The sequence below is a fragment of the Euphorbia lathyris genome, chromosome 3 (assembly GCF_963576675.1).
Source record: "Euphorbia lathyris chromosome 3, ddEupLath1.1, whole genome shotgun sequence".
NCBI classification, from domain to species: Eukaryota; Viridiplantae; Streptophyta; class Magnoliopsida; order Malpighiales; family Euphorbiaceae; genus Euphorbia; species Euphorbia lathyris.
The window spans coordinates 94,450,498-94,465,956 of NC_088912.1; the positions used below are offsets into that span (position 1 = coordinate 94,450,498).

A 15,459-nucleotide genomic window follows, 5' to 3' on the forward strand; every position below is an offset into this window, starting at 1 on the left:
AGACAACTGTCTCAAAGAAGGGGAAAAGGAAAAAGGCTCCAGCTGCCCGAAAAAGGAAAGCTGTTGGGACTCCGTCCAAGAAGGCTGAGCCTCAGGCCAAGAAACTAAAGTCAGCTGCTCAAAAAGGTCAGGAGAGACCTAAGTCAGCTGAGAAGAGAAGCAGGCAAGATGAGCCTGATACTGAGGAAAGAGTAGAAGATGAGCAACCTCTGAAGAAGAAGAAGTCTTCAGAGCTGACCCCTATTGATTCTATCCCCACTGACATCATTGTTCCTGGTGATTCTCACTTCACACAGTGTCAAGGAACTGAAGCTGAGCATCAAGAAGATGATGTGGAACTGGATGATCACTATTGAAACACCTTTCCACAATTTTTTGATTTGACAAAATCATCCATGATTAAGAGGCAATTAAATTTAGATGCTTTGATTTAATTGTACTAATATGTTTGTTAAATATTGAGTGCAAAAATATATAAAGTAAAGACAGGACAAAAGTCATCATAAACGAAGCTGAGTAGAACGGAACTCAGCATGACAGAATAGAAGCTGAGTGGAGTTAAAATTCAGAAGCAAAACGAAGCTGACTAAAGTTGAAGACTTCTTCAGGAGCGGTTAAACAGAACGGAGCTGACCTTGAAGGAACTCAGCATGAACGTTGAACATTCGAAAAGAACAAACGAAGCTGAGTAACAGTCAGGACAGCATGAAGGATCCGTTCACTAAAAGACAAAGTCTGCCAATCTTCTGCACCAATAATTGGAACCTCAAAGACACCTAAAAGACTAATTCCAAGAGTCATGGGACGTTGGATTATTGGAAACAGACAACTGGCACAAACAGACAAACCAGACGCTAGAAGACAAACCTGACGCCTGAAGAAAACAGAGAAAAGGAATGGAGGTGCAGTCTGAAGCTTTCCAGAAATTGTTCCCCAAAAGAGCCATTTTGATGTTAACGGTTAGGACTTTTCAAAACGATCAAATCTACAGATTTCCTTCTATAAAAGGACAATCGAAAAACTTGGACAAACACTGAAGCATCGAAAGAAAAATACAAGAGAGAAAGTTTCAAAAGCACTCAAATACAAAAAGAATCTTACACCGACTTTTCTATTCTATGTGTAAATGCTAGATTGATTTGTAATCATCTAAAGTGTTCTTTAGTTCAAAAAGAACAAGTCTGTGATCAATAGGAATATTGAGAGTATAAAGCCGAGTGCTTGGTTGTAAGCATTTCAGTGGTAGAGAAATCTAGGTGCTGGGTTGTAGCACTTAGTAGGAGTTGAGTAGACGAATAGAGGAAGGTACTCTTGCATATTCAACTGCCTTATAATCGGTTTGTGCTCTACCTTTAAAGAGCTCAGTATTGGATTCAAAAATCCCGGAGGACTCTGGGGACTGGACGTAGGCAGAGAGGCCGAACCAGGATAAGTGATACTGAGTAATCTCTAAACTCTCTCTTATAATTGCATGTGTTGTTTACTTTATTTACTCAGCATATAAATTGTCTAAGCTGATCTTGAGTAAGTAAGTGGTGCTGAGTTAGAAGCTGACCTCCAAGAGTGTTAATTCTCAACTCACAAGAAAACAACTTTAGTCAACATCCGACTAAAAATGTTTTCAAACATATCTCACCAAGCTGACCATAAGCTGAGTTAATAAACTCTCAAAATAACTTCCAGTCAGCTTAATTAAAACACGAAAAAGTTATAATAGTTCCTAACCCCCCACCTTGGAACTAATTACCAGGGACCAACAATCACTTCATCACTCAGGTGGAAGAAGAATTAGATAGCGAAGATCAGGATGATGAGGAAGCAGAAGAAGAAGAAGAAGAAAGTGATCAGGATGACGCTGAGGAAACAGCGAGTGAAGAGGAAGCTGCTGACCCAACTAACACCGAGTTGGCTGCAGATGAAGTACAAGTACAAGCTAATCAGCCCAATGCTGATCAAGAAGAGACTTCTCCTTCTCACTCAGGAGAATCTATCCAAGCTGATCCCACTCCTCCTCGCAGAAGAAGATTAGTAAAGGCAAGTCAGAAAACTGTCATTGACCTCCCTATTCAAAAGCCGACTAAAGATCCTTCTTCTCTTAAGCTGAAGTTTTTCAGTAAGCAAACCTCTTCTTCTCAACAAGCATATCTTGAAAAGCAAGCCTCTGTTTCTTCACAAAAGGAACAAGCCGACTTAAATGCTTCCGCCAACTCTACAAGCCAAATCGAGCAAGTTCTCGTCAATATTGCTGCTCCAAGCACTATGCTGACTCAGAACATTCCTGCCCCCGTCAGCACTGAATCTATTAGGGTTACTACTTCACCAACCATAGCTCCTGCCGATCAACCATCTCTTCCAGAACACCAAGTGCAGACTGAAAACTCCTTTCCAGTCACTGACCACGTCATAACTCTGACTCCTCCACAAACTGGTCATACTGAGGAAACTAGGCAACATGATGATGAATCCCTCAGCTATCTTCATACCACCGAGTCTGGTAGAAAACTCATCAACTCGGTGCAGTCATTAATTAAGGACATTCATCAATCTGCTGAACCTACAGCTGGGTCTAGTAACAATGCATCAACTCAGCTGTCCCAAGTCACTCAGCTCTTAAATGAGGTTAAAGGACTGAAGGATCTGCTAAGTGATATGATTTTAATTCAATCACATCAGCCCAAGCAGGACTCAATAACTAAGCTGGCTGAGCTACAACTGACAACGGTTCAACATCTTAACACTCTTCAAGGCCAATTCCAGACCTTGTCAGCTGCGAATACTCAGTATGCAACTTCTGATGAAGTTAAGATGCTTTTTGCCCAGCTTCACACTGAGCAAACCAAGACCAACAATCAGCTGGCCTCCTACTCTCAATGCTCGGTGGAGCAAATAAGCGAAGCAGTTCGTCTGCTGAACTTAAATAAACAAGAGATGGACACTGACCAGATGAGCAGAATGAGATTCTGGTCACTACCCAAAGGACCTTCACACATGTGCGTCATAATAATATCCAGCGCCAATACTATGACTTTGCACTGCTAAAGACCTTTCATCAAGTCTTTGCTGCCCTGACAGATTCAATTACTTGGGTAGGTAAGTCTCAAGCTTACATACTGAGCCTGCTCAGCGCCGCTGAAATTGGCATACCAAAAGAGGTCTTGAATGAAGGCGTTATTGTTTTTGACGGCATTAATGAAAGTGCTGACAAACTTAAGGAGCTGTCCGCCGTACTGACCGCCGCAGTCTTAACCGACTCCTTCAGAATTCCTACTCCTCCCGATGCTGACAAAACAAGGGAGAAAGAACAAGCTAGAACTCAGCAGGAGGCTCCTAGAAGCAGTCAGTCTAAGCAAAAGAAAAAGAAGTAGAAATGGGCTGACTTAGTTTTTTTTTTTGTACTTAGTCTGTAGTCTCTATGTTCTTTTATGCTCATCTTTTGCTATGTATGCTGACTACTTTACTTCAATACAATACTTGCATCTTTTATCCTAACTTGAGTTATTTAATACGATGCTGAGTATTATGTTATTATGTATCTTCAATTACATCAACTGTGTTTACTGTCTATAATACTTGTTGATTGTATCCCATGCTGATCAAATGTTTGACATTATCCTGTATGCTTATAAAACACTGTCTAATAAGACTCATTGAACAAAACAATTACTCAGCGCTCTCTGAATGATAAACCTTCCACTTAATACTGAGTAAAATAGAATATGTTCCATGAGCTGACCTATATCTGAAAACTGACCTTAGACTTACTCGATTAAACCTTAAAATGTTTGGAGTAAAACTAAGTCAGTAGCTCAACCCTGACGGGGGAGTTTGCTAAGTAATAATAGGTCAACTATCATGGGGGAGCTCAACACTGAGTTCCTCGCTGAATAGTTTTGCCAACATCAAAATGGGGGAGTTTGTTGAAACACCTTTCCACATGATTTTGATTTGACAAAATTATTTAAGTAAAATTAAATATATTCTAAACACACTAAGTTTAAATGCTTTGATTTATTTAACTAATGTGTTTGTTCAATGTTGAGTTAAATTGTTTATAAGACATAAAGACTAAAAGGCTTAAAGCCCAATATGGAAGTCAAAGCCCAAGTCAAACAGATCAAGACAACTCGGCTCGTGTTTGCAAAACGCTGTCGTTATGTACAAAACGCAGCTCAGCGGAAGAAGGATCTAGAAGACCTTGGTTGAACAACTTCGGAATGAAGCTGCTGAGTTGAATCGACAAAGAGTACAAGACAGCAGCTGAGCAAGAACAACTTCCAGACAAAGTGTTTCCACTTTGGGTAAAGTTCAGAAGACACAGGACGCTGTCTAGTTGATCTTACCATAAATGGAGATACATTCTACTGAGCTGACTAAAAGCTGACCGAGGACAGAAGATACTCAAATCTGATTGGCCGAGAGCTCTGAGCAAGACAGAGTGACAACGACAGGAAGCCGTTTCCCTCCAACGGTTATTTCGAAATTCAAAATGACCGATATCTCAGACGTCTCTATAAATAGAGCCCTTCAGTTGCTTCATTTTAACAACACAGAACTTGATCAAGCCATTACGCTGACCAAAAATCTACTCAAAGTTCTGTGGGAAAAAGCAAAGCAAATTCTTACACCAAATTATATATCTTTCGTGTAAAAGTCTAGAGTGATTATTCAATCATCTAAGGTGTCTTAGCAATTATTGTTTAGGACAAATCTTTATCATTTCTAGAGATTAGAAAGGAGAGGCTGAGTACTCGGTTATAGTACTCAACGAGAGATTAGGAGTGAGTAGAGGTATAGAGGAAGGTACTCTTATTATACTCAACTTCTAAGTTGTAAAAGGTTTGATGCTCTACCGTTAAAGAGCTCAGTAGAGAATTCGAAAGCTCGGAACGTGTTCCGGGGACAGGACGTAGGCTTAGAGGTCGAACCTGGATAAATCTGCTGAGTAACATCTTTCTAACCTTAAACTCCTTAATATATATATATTGCTTGCTTAAACAAAACTGACCAAGTAAAGAGGTCACGCTGAGTTGTGTTGTATTGAGTATCTGACTCAAGTGCTATCTCTTGACTCAAAGAAAGAAGCTGACTTAGTCACCAGTTGACTAAGCTAGTGTCTTAATTTACTCAGTGCGCTGTGTAATCCTTTTCAAAGAAAAAGAAGTCAGCTTTAACGTATTAAAATTTTAAATAGTTCCTATCCCCTCCCTTGGAACTAACTTGTTACGTTATAAGGGACCAACACTCCTAACCGGCGCATCAAGCGCTTTTCGTCTTACATGGCCAAACCACCTTAGTCGGTTTCCCTCATTTTATTCACAATAGATGTAACCCCTACTTTTGTCCTAATTATTTCATTACTCACCCGATCCTTTCTCGTATGACCACACATCCATCTCAACATACGTATCTCCTCCACCTACATCTTATGAATGTGACAGTGTTTCACTGCCCAACACTCCGTACTATATAACAATGCTGGTCTAATTGTTGTGCGATAGAATTTTCCCTTCAATCTATTATGCATGCCAAAGTCACAAAGGAAACCCGTAGCACTCTTCCACTTCGTCCAACCAGATTTAATGAATTGTTCGCGAGCGGAGTTCATGAACTGAATTAACGAGCTGTCTGAAAGTAAAGCCCATGATCAAGCTCATTAACAAGCTCGCAAATAGCTCATGAATAGCTTACGAACAGAATGTTGTAGTCCATCTTATCAATTTTCTTCTAACGAACCAAACCTGAACAGTCCTATGCTTGCTTGGATTACTGCCTTAATTTCCAATTAGTAAGACTTTTAATTGCCATGATAAATTTTGAGACTACAAATCGTACTGTTTCACCAAAATTAGCTTATCTTCAAAATCTTATTAAAATATAGCTTATCCATTTTATTTAGGCCTAATGCATACCCAGCCCCCTAAAGTTGTCTATTTTGTTCATTTAACCCCTTCACCTTACGGGACAACCCTTTAACCCCCTGAACTCCAAAAAAACGTTACTTTTAACCCCATATTTTAGACTGCCGAGATATAATGTTGTCTGTGTGTATCACGCGCGTGACACGTGTGTATCCCGCATTACACAGCCCCCTAAAGTTGTCCATTTTTTTCATTTAACCCCCTCACCTCACGGGACAAAACCCTTTGACCCCCTAAACTCCAAAAAAATGCTACTTTTAACCCCATATTTTAGACTGTCGAGATATAATGTTGTCCGTGTGTATCACGCGCGTGACACGTGTGTAACGGGATATTCCCTCACATGCTCGGCGAGCAAGAATGGGTGTGCTCGGCGAGCACCTTGGGGAAATCGATTTCCCCACTTCATCAGGCACTTAGGGCATCAACCAAGCGAAATAGGACTTCTGCTCGGCGAGCAAGAGCTACCTTTCTTGTATGCATTATATTGTGTAATGGCTACATTTCTTGTTTGTTGCTGTTCTTATCTTGTGTATGCATTATCTTGTGTAATAGCTACCTTTCTTGTATGCATTATATTGTGTAATGGCTACTTTTTTTAATATGATGAAACAAACTTGATTTGCTCTTTTCTTTCCTACTTTCTTCTTTTGAAAGTCCTTAATATTGAAAATTTGCTATAAATATCATTTACTCATCACTTCTCTTCCACTGTATTCTATACTTCATGTCAAATCAAATTTTAACTCTTCCTTTGTATTGCCTTCCGCTGTATCTATATACACTGTGGTCATAATTCATACAAAGTTAAAGCATTTTTTATAATTTCAACGTGGATTGAGACCAAAAAAAGCACCAATTAAAAATTGGAAAGACACCAATTAAATCTTCTTTATCTCCTGCCCGTACTTGAGTTGGAACTAGGAGTTTTTTTTGGAGTTTAGGGGGTTAAAGAGTTGTCCCGTGAGGTGAGGGGGTTAAATAAACAAAATGGACAACTTTAGGGGGCTGGGTATGCATTTTTTTACCGTTGGAGGCAAGAAAAAAATCCTCTCACGCGCCTCCTATGTTTGAGACACAAACGTTGACTAGGTCAATGCCACGTCGGACGACATGGGGTTAAAAGTAGCGTTTTTTTGGAGTTTAGGGGGTTAAAGGGTTGTCCAGTAAGGTGAGAGGGTTAAATGAACAAAACAGACAACTTTAGGGGGTTGGGTATGCATTATTTTATTTATTATGCTAATCTATATATAATATAAAACAGTAACGATGGAGCTGAGGTGTCACTTCCTCCTTTTTTTACTGATAAAAAATATAATATAAAATATAGTATATTAACTTTAGTTATATTATTATATTTATTTATAAAAAGATTATTTTATCTGTACTATATTTCAGAGATCTACATAATTTAAATTAATTCCTAAAATCTCTCTAATTCTCTGCATATCTATATCTAAAAGTTACACATAATTAAATTAATCCCTAAAATATCTCTAATTCCCTGCATATGTATATCTAAAAGTTCTACATAATTTAAATTAATCTCTAAAATCCATCTAATTCTCTGCATATCTATATTCTATATAAAACAGTAACGATGGAGCTGAGGTGTCACTTCCTCCTTTTTTACTGATAAAAAATATAATAAAAAATATAATATATTAACTTTAGTTATATTATTATATTTATTTATAAAAAGATTATTTTATTCGTATTATATCTAAGAGTTCTACAGAATTTAAATTAATCCCTAAAATCTCTCTAATTCTCTGCATATCTATATATAATATAAAACAGTAACGATGGAGCTGAGGTGTCACTCCCTCCTTTTTTACTGATAAAAAATATAATATAAAATATAATATATTAACTTGAGTTATATTATTATATTTATTTATAAAAAGATTATTTTATCTGTACTATATCTAAGAGTTCTACAGAATTTAAATTAATCCTTAAAATCTCTCTAATTCTCTGCATATCTATATCTAAAAGTTCTACATAATTTAAATTAATCCCTAATATCTCTCTAATTTTCTGTATATCTATATCTAAAAGTTCTACAGAATTTAAATTAATCCCTAAAATCCCTCTAATTCTCTGCATATCTATATTCTATATATAATATAAAACAGTAACGATGGAGCTGAGGTGTCACTTCCTCCTTTTTTACTAATAAAAAATATAATAAAAATATAATATATTAACTTTAGTTATATTATTATATTTATTTATAAAAAGATTATTTTATCCGTACTATATCTAAGAGTTCTACAGAATTTAAATTAATCTCTAAAATCTCTCTAATTCTCTGCATATCTATATCTAAAAGTTCTACATAATTTAAATTAGTCCCTAAAATCTCTCTATTTCTTTGCATATCTATATATAATATAAAACAGTAACGATGGAGCTGAAGTGTCACTTCCTCCTTTTTTATATCATTAATTGTAATTATTAATTATATTTTTGTTAATATTTATATATTAAGATGAATCCGTGCATCGCACGGGTCAAAAACTAGTGCTTAAATTATGTCAGCATGTTATTTATTTAAATTTTTTTTTTTTAATCGGTCAGCATGTTATTTAATTATTTAGTTGATTGTCTTTTTCCCTATTTCTATAGTATTATTCATATAGACAAAATGGCATAGTAAATGTAAAGTGTAAGGGTAGGTTTAGGACAGTAGTTAAGAGCAATTTATATTTGCTAAAACTATGATTTCAAATTAAATTGTATTTTTTTATAAGGTAAAAAAAAACTTATGTTAATTTTACATCTAACAGTCTAATATCGTGCAAATTTATTTCTAAAAATAATAATGAAGAGCAAATTGGACCAATTTGGAATATTATTTAAAAATACAGATATTTTATTTTTATATTCTGCATCAATCAGTTGTATATGAATTGGTTCTAATTTTATTTAAATTATTAAAATTTTATAATAGAATTAGAGATTAATATTTTTAAATTCGATAATATATTTGGATTTTTTACGTAACTCGCATAGAACACAATATAATTTTTTTAATATTTTTTTTTGCGTGTATACATATATTTGTAATCTGTTATGATGAGTGATAAAATGACGTACTTTCGTCCGGGGAACATACAAGTGAGCGGAAGTGAGTTTGAAAGCTTTAACTTTAGGGGGTGTTTGTTTACCTACTTTTCACCTCCTGTTTGCCTTTTCATTTTAAAAGCTAGAGTTTTAGGTGTTTGGTTAAGCTTCTCCTGTTTGCATTTTACAGTTGAAAAGCAGCATTAAGTGTTTGGTTAGTGACCTCCTGTTTGTCTTTTACACCTGAAAAGCAGCCTTTTACAAAAGCAGAGAATCTCTGCTTTTTGGAAAAGCAGTTTTTTCTAATAGGAACCAGCAAACAGCAAACCGTAACAGCAAACAGCAAACAGCAACATCAAACAGTAGGTAAAACAAACGGGCCCTTAGAGCAGAACTAAGGTATGCAGTAGAGATGACATGATTCATGACTAAGAAGACACAATTGATGAATTATTTCTCAAATTGATCCAAATTGCGTTAGAGGTAAAATTGATACGGATTACCTACGTTAGGGATAGGGCTAAGCGTGGATCTTGAAGATTCTTAAATCGGACCAAATATTCGAATAAAAAGATCCAGAATTGAATTGAATCGTTGATTTTTTTAGGATATAACCAAATTGTATTGTTGACTTAATCAGGTACAATGATGGAGATTTTCAAATTCATAATATTAATGAGTAAATATGTTGGATATTCTAGAACCTGACCGGATATCCGGAAAAAAGATCGAGAACCGGATTGAACAATTGACTTATTTTTAGGATTGAACCGAATTGTACCATTAATTTCATTAGATAGAATTCAAATTCCCAAATTGTACCGAACCATACTGATCCCTAATTAGGAACAAAAGTGTACGATTTTTTACGTTAGAAATAAAACTATTCTTATTTAACGATACCTTATCCCTAATTTTTAATTATTCAACCAACCATTTAAACACATTATCTATGTTAATGTGTATAATTAATGAAATATATAAAAAAATAAAATTCATGTTACTATTTCCATGTTCTTTGTCAACTGGCTTGACAAACTCTAGGTATCTCATGAGATTCTTTTCTTCATTTTCAAATCAAATTAGGGTTCTAATTATATTTTAATCTCAACAAATTGAGGCAGATAACCTTGAAATCAATGCCTCATAAACTTTGGATCAACAAACAAATATATAAAATACATTAAACAAATTGAAAAAAAGACAAAACCTGTTATACAATCATTTTATAGGAATTAAAAAAATGATTAATTTACACTAATCACAATACAAATTATCAAAATTAATATTCAATTACCATCATTAATGCTTTGTCCAATTTTAATTAATTTCTTTTCTTGAATTCCTCAATTGGGCCTTAAAGCCCATTTAATCAGATTCCATACTTTTCCCTCTTTTGTTCACATTTTCTGCTCTACCATTCTCATTCTTTCTCCATTCCTTTCAATTTCACATCCTCATCTCTCTCTTTCTATGTCCTCGGCCGACCCGCCCGTACCGGCTCCCGGGGTCGGTCTCGGCTACGGGATTGCTATAGCTATTAGCATTCTCATCCTCATTTCCACCATAATGCTCGCGTCTTATGCATGCATTAGAGTAAAAGGTAATGCTACTACTCGCAGCGATAACGGGGATGACAACGAAGATGATGATATTTATAGATTAAGTAGTTCGTTCGTGGGCGGAGCGGGATCATTAGAGTCCATAATAGTGATGGGCCTCGATGAGCCCGTGATTAAATCGTACCCGAAAATGGTGATTGGTGAAAGCCGGAGACTGCCTAGGCCCAATAACGGCCCATGTTCAATTTGTTTGTCGGATTACCAGGCGAAAGATATTATACGGTATATTCCAGATTGTCATCATTGTTTCCATGCTGATTGTATTGATGAATGGCTTCGGATGAATGCCACGTGTCCGTTGTGTAGGAATTCTCCGGCCCCGTCAACAAGATCGACGCCTGTTACTACTCCTCTTTCTGAGTTGGTTCCGTTGTCCTTCCACCTCAGGTGACTTTGAAAACTAATAATTGTTATATTTTCATTTATTTATAAAAGCAAGCTAGCCTCTTTTTTCTGTATTTTTTAGAATTAATGTGGAGAATTTTTATATTATTCTTACCGTCTAAAATGATGCATTTTTACCACTAATATTAACAGTTAAGAGTAATTTTATAATTAATATTGGCAGCAAATAGCAATTTTATCCGTAACCTTGACAATTTGAATCAATTTCAAATATTATTAAAAACATTGATATTTTATTCCCGTATTCTGCATCAATTGTATATTTCATAATAAAATTGGAGATTGTTATATCTTTAAATTTTATGAAATATTTAGATTTTTAATTTTTTTTCCAACTCGTACATGACATAATAATTTGTTGTTTTTTTCATTTGAATACATATGTTTTTTCTAATCTGTGTTACTTATAAGTGATAAAATTACGTACATATCCAGTGAAAATGACCAAATTAATGATATAGAAAACAGTTTGATAAATTATTTATTAAATCGAATAATATGTCAACATTAGAGATAAAATTGCTCTTGACAATGACTGCAACGTTAGGAGTAAATTACATCATTTTAGACGTTAAAAATAAAATTACTCATCGCTGTCAACTTCGCTCTTCTTGTCATTATGACTATTGAATTTTAAAATCAAAATATTATTGACCCCTCAACTTTGAAGTTTATAATATAATGGTCCGTTATAGAGTTGATGGAAATGATATTTCAAATAACCTTAATTCGGTTGATATTTGCTTCAAAAAAAATAACTTTAATTTTTACACTTTTGGGTTTGAGATCACGTAGATATTATTTGGTTAGAAGAGAAAAAATAGTTGTTTAAAGAAATAGAAAAAGCTCCAAAATAGTGATTTGAAAAATTGAAAACTTTGATTCATTAAAAAAAAAATGTGATTCTAAATGATTTTAATTTTTGAACTTTCTATTTTGAAATCGTCATCTAAAATGGATCAAGTATTTGTATTAATAAAGTGCGAAATTTATAGTTACGATAAATTGATTTTAAGTCGTTACCTAAATTATGATAAATCGATTATTAATTGAATCATTATGTAACAGGTTTATTGGGTATAAATGTAATTACTTTTATACCCACATCAATTCATGTATCATAATGTTAATAATCGATTTTGAGGGGTAAATTGCACAATGACTCAATTATTTACTCAATGAAAGAAAGAAAAATTTTAATTTAGTATAAACGTATTTAGTTATTGGTGGGTTTTGCTATGAGGTTGAAAATAAGGTAAACAGTAGGTAAAACAAACGGACCATAATTTTTTAAAATACTAATGTAGTTGATTATATATCAACGAAACGACATGTTGGATAATAAGGTAGTTTATATATCAACTCGTCAGATATCCTTTAGGTGAATGTTCTTTCAATTAAAGTTTTCTATATACATTAAGGTTCAAATCCGAGATCACTAGATTAAACGACTTGAAGCCTTTAACCATTCAAACCAACCTTAATTGCTATTTTTTTAATTAATTTATTCATATTTATACTAATTAAAAACGAATAAATATCTGTTTGATCCTTAAAACGAAAATAATACAAGGCTAATTTAGCTTTAATTTTTTTAGCATTGGCTGAATATTGGCCTTTAAATAAAGTGGGTTACTAAACCCAGCCCCATTTTCATACTTCCAGCCCTGGAAAAAGACGTAACCGTCCTTTAACCAAAAACTGAAAATTTGAATCCCTCCCAAACTCTCTCAAAGTCTCCCAAATACATTTTCATCCGAATCAAAGACAACACGTTTGATGGAAGGCAATCTGTTATCACCGGGAGGAGACGAGAGTGATGCTATGTCTGAATTCGAGGTATTTTTCAGATTGAACTTCCTTGCATTTCTGTAATTTGAATTAAAAAAAAATCTGGTTCGGCACTCGGGCGTGTGAGCATCACGCCTCACCATGTGGTGGGGCGTGATGTTCATACGCCCCACCATGTGGTGAGGCGTGATGCTCACACGCCCCACCACAAAGTGAGGCGTGATGCTCACACGCCCGAGCTTATTTTTGGCTGTTTTTCGGATTTAGACACCGAAACGCTATAGACATGTCACGTTTTGGACTGTAATGTTCGTTATTTATTATTTACAAGAGGTTTCGTGGGAACAATTTGACGGAAACGACATAGATTACAGTTCGCAGTTTTTTCCCAAACAAACGTTTCAAACATATCATGAAGCTGTTAACTGGGCAAAACAGACGGCAATTGGGATCAGGTTCGAGTTAAACCACAACGTCGCACAAGACGGGGCGCAAGTTAAAGTGGATATTGGTTAAATGTGCTCGTGGTGTTAAGAATTATAAAAGGAAAAAGGATATGGATATGGATGTTATACTATGGAAGAATACAAAAACAAAGTACTGTGGTTGCAAATTCCAGATAAAGGTTATGGAAATCGCTGAATTGGGCGGTTGGGTGGTGAATGGGATTCCTGGAGATAGAGGACAGCACTGTCATCAGTTGGCTGTATATCGTCAGAGCTACAGACAGATGAGCGGACTAAGCCCGTCTTCCAAAAAACTTGTTCGTGAAATGAGTTCGGCTCAAGCTAAGCCTTGTGCTATTTTTGCTGCAATCAAAGAAAAACATCCGGAGGATTGCCCGACACAAAGACATATCTATAATTACAGGGAGAAAATCAGGACTGAGAGCTTTGAGGGACGGGATGTAATCGGTCAGTTTTATCGGCATGTTATAGATAAGGACTACATACATTGGACGCAAGCGGTGCCGGGCAGCAATGTCGTGACTCACTTATTTATGGCACATCCAACATCGATCACACTGTTCCGATCTTATTACTTGTTTGTTGGTATGGATTCAACATATAAAACAAACAAGTATAAGATGCCATTTTTTGAAATCATTGGAATGACGCCTTCAAACAAAAACTTCTTGATCGCTTATGCAATCATGAAGGATGAAACTGAGGGTAGTTATACGTGGGTGTTACAAAAATTGAAGCTTTTGCTCCAACCTGATGTGCATCTGACAGCCATTGCTACAGACCAGGAGTTAGGACTGATGCGGCCGGTTCGTGAGGTATTTCCTCATACTCATCATTTATTGTGCACATGGCATATTAATAAAGATGTGGAGGATAGAGTAGGCAAGTTGAGTGGAATGAAGAGGTTTGGTGAAATTTTTAAGAATTCCAAATGGAAACGTATAATTGAAGCCCCGACAGTAGCCGAATATGAGGCGGCAGTGGTAGCCATGAAGAATACTACTGGCAACTGGCCTCATGTGATTCAGTACATGGAGACCACATGGCTAGTGCATAAAGAGAAGTTTTGTCGAGCATGGACGAACGATGTGTTGCACTTAGGAAACACCACAACCTGTCGAGTGGAGAGTTCACATGCACAGTTGAAACAGTGGCTGAATTCATCTACTGGTGCACTCGATACAGTGTGGGCAAAGGTGCACCAGGACATTGAGGCTCAGATCGAGGCGATCAAGTAAGACATTTATTCTGTTATTTGCTTTAATCTTTTAAAATTTAATACATTAGTTTTGTAATCCTTCACTGTATATAATCAGATACTCACTTGAGGACTCGAGAAGAAGATCTGCGGTGAATCACTGTGGAGCACCTTTCACGTATCTCGACTTACACGTTTCACATTACTGCTTGGCTGTACTAAATGATGAGCTCAAGCGTATGCACGGATTGAGTATGGATGTGGTAAGTGAATGCGGATGCGTGTTGCCCAAGACTAATGGCATTCCGTGTGCATGTGAGCTTAAAACATATATTGACACAGATGAATCGGTTCGTGTTGACCGCATCCATCCTTTTTGGAGATCTCTTGCGTTTGAAGGGTTGAGTGACATACCAGTTACTGCTCCAGTATATGCTGACGGGTCTGAGGATCACCGATTTTTTCAATCTCTTGTGGAAAAGGTTGAAAAATTAGATCCTTCAATGGTGCGTAGCATATCGATGATGATTCATGATCAGATAAACCCGGAACAAAGTGGCTTCAAAGAACCTGAGGTCAAAGACACTGTTAGGGGTAGACCAAAGGGAAATTCATCAACAAAACGAAATCCGAGTGCATGGGAGTACAGTCAGGCACCACGAGGTCGAGCACGGTCCTCAGGTTCGAGGAGTAGTCGTAGTCGAGGCCGTTCCTCATCCTCATCTGTGCATAACAGCCAGATGCCGGGTATATTTTATTTCATTTATATATATGTTGAAGTTAAAGTAAATATATTTTTATTGATGAATTTCATATATTAATATTTTCAGTCGGATTTGATGCGGATATCGCCGGTTACCACCATTTACATCGGGTTCAAGGTCTCATCGTACCATTTATTACTGGATTCCATGATGTTGTAGCAGATGGTAACTGTGGATTTCGTGTTTTAGCCGATGCCATCATTTATAACCAGGAGGAGTGGAAGC

The 15,459-nt window shown here is 36.0% G+C and overlaps 1 protein-coding gene across 1 annotated transcript; it reads left to right on the plus strand.

Moving 5' to 3' along the window:
• The first annotated feature begins 10,460 nt into the window (after positions 1-10,460).
• LOC136221608 (putative RING-H2 finger protein ATL69) lies at positions 10,461-11,000 on the plus strand. Its single transcript, XM_066008992.1, has one exon. It carries the CDS (start codon positions 10,461-10,463, stop codon positions 10,998-11,000), a length of 540 nt encoding a protein of 179 aa, XP_065865064.1.
• Positions 11,001-15,459: the final 4,459 nt, after the last annotated feature.

Coding starts and splice junctions, on each gene's coding strand:
- LOC136221608 (XM_066008992.1), top strand. CDS start 10,461: ATGTCCTCGGCCGACCCGCCCGTACCGGCTCCCGGGGTCGGTCTCGGC.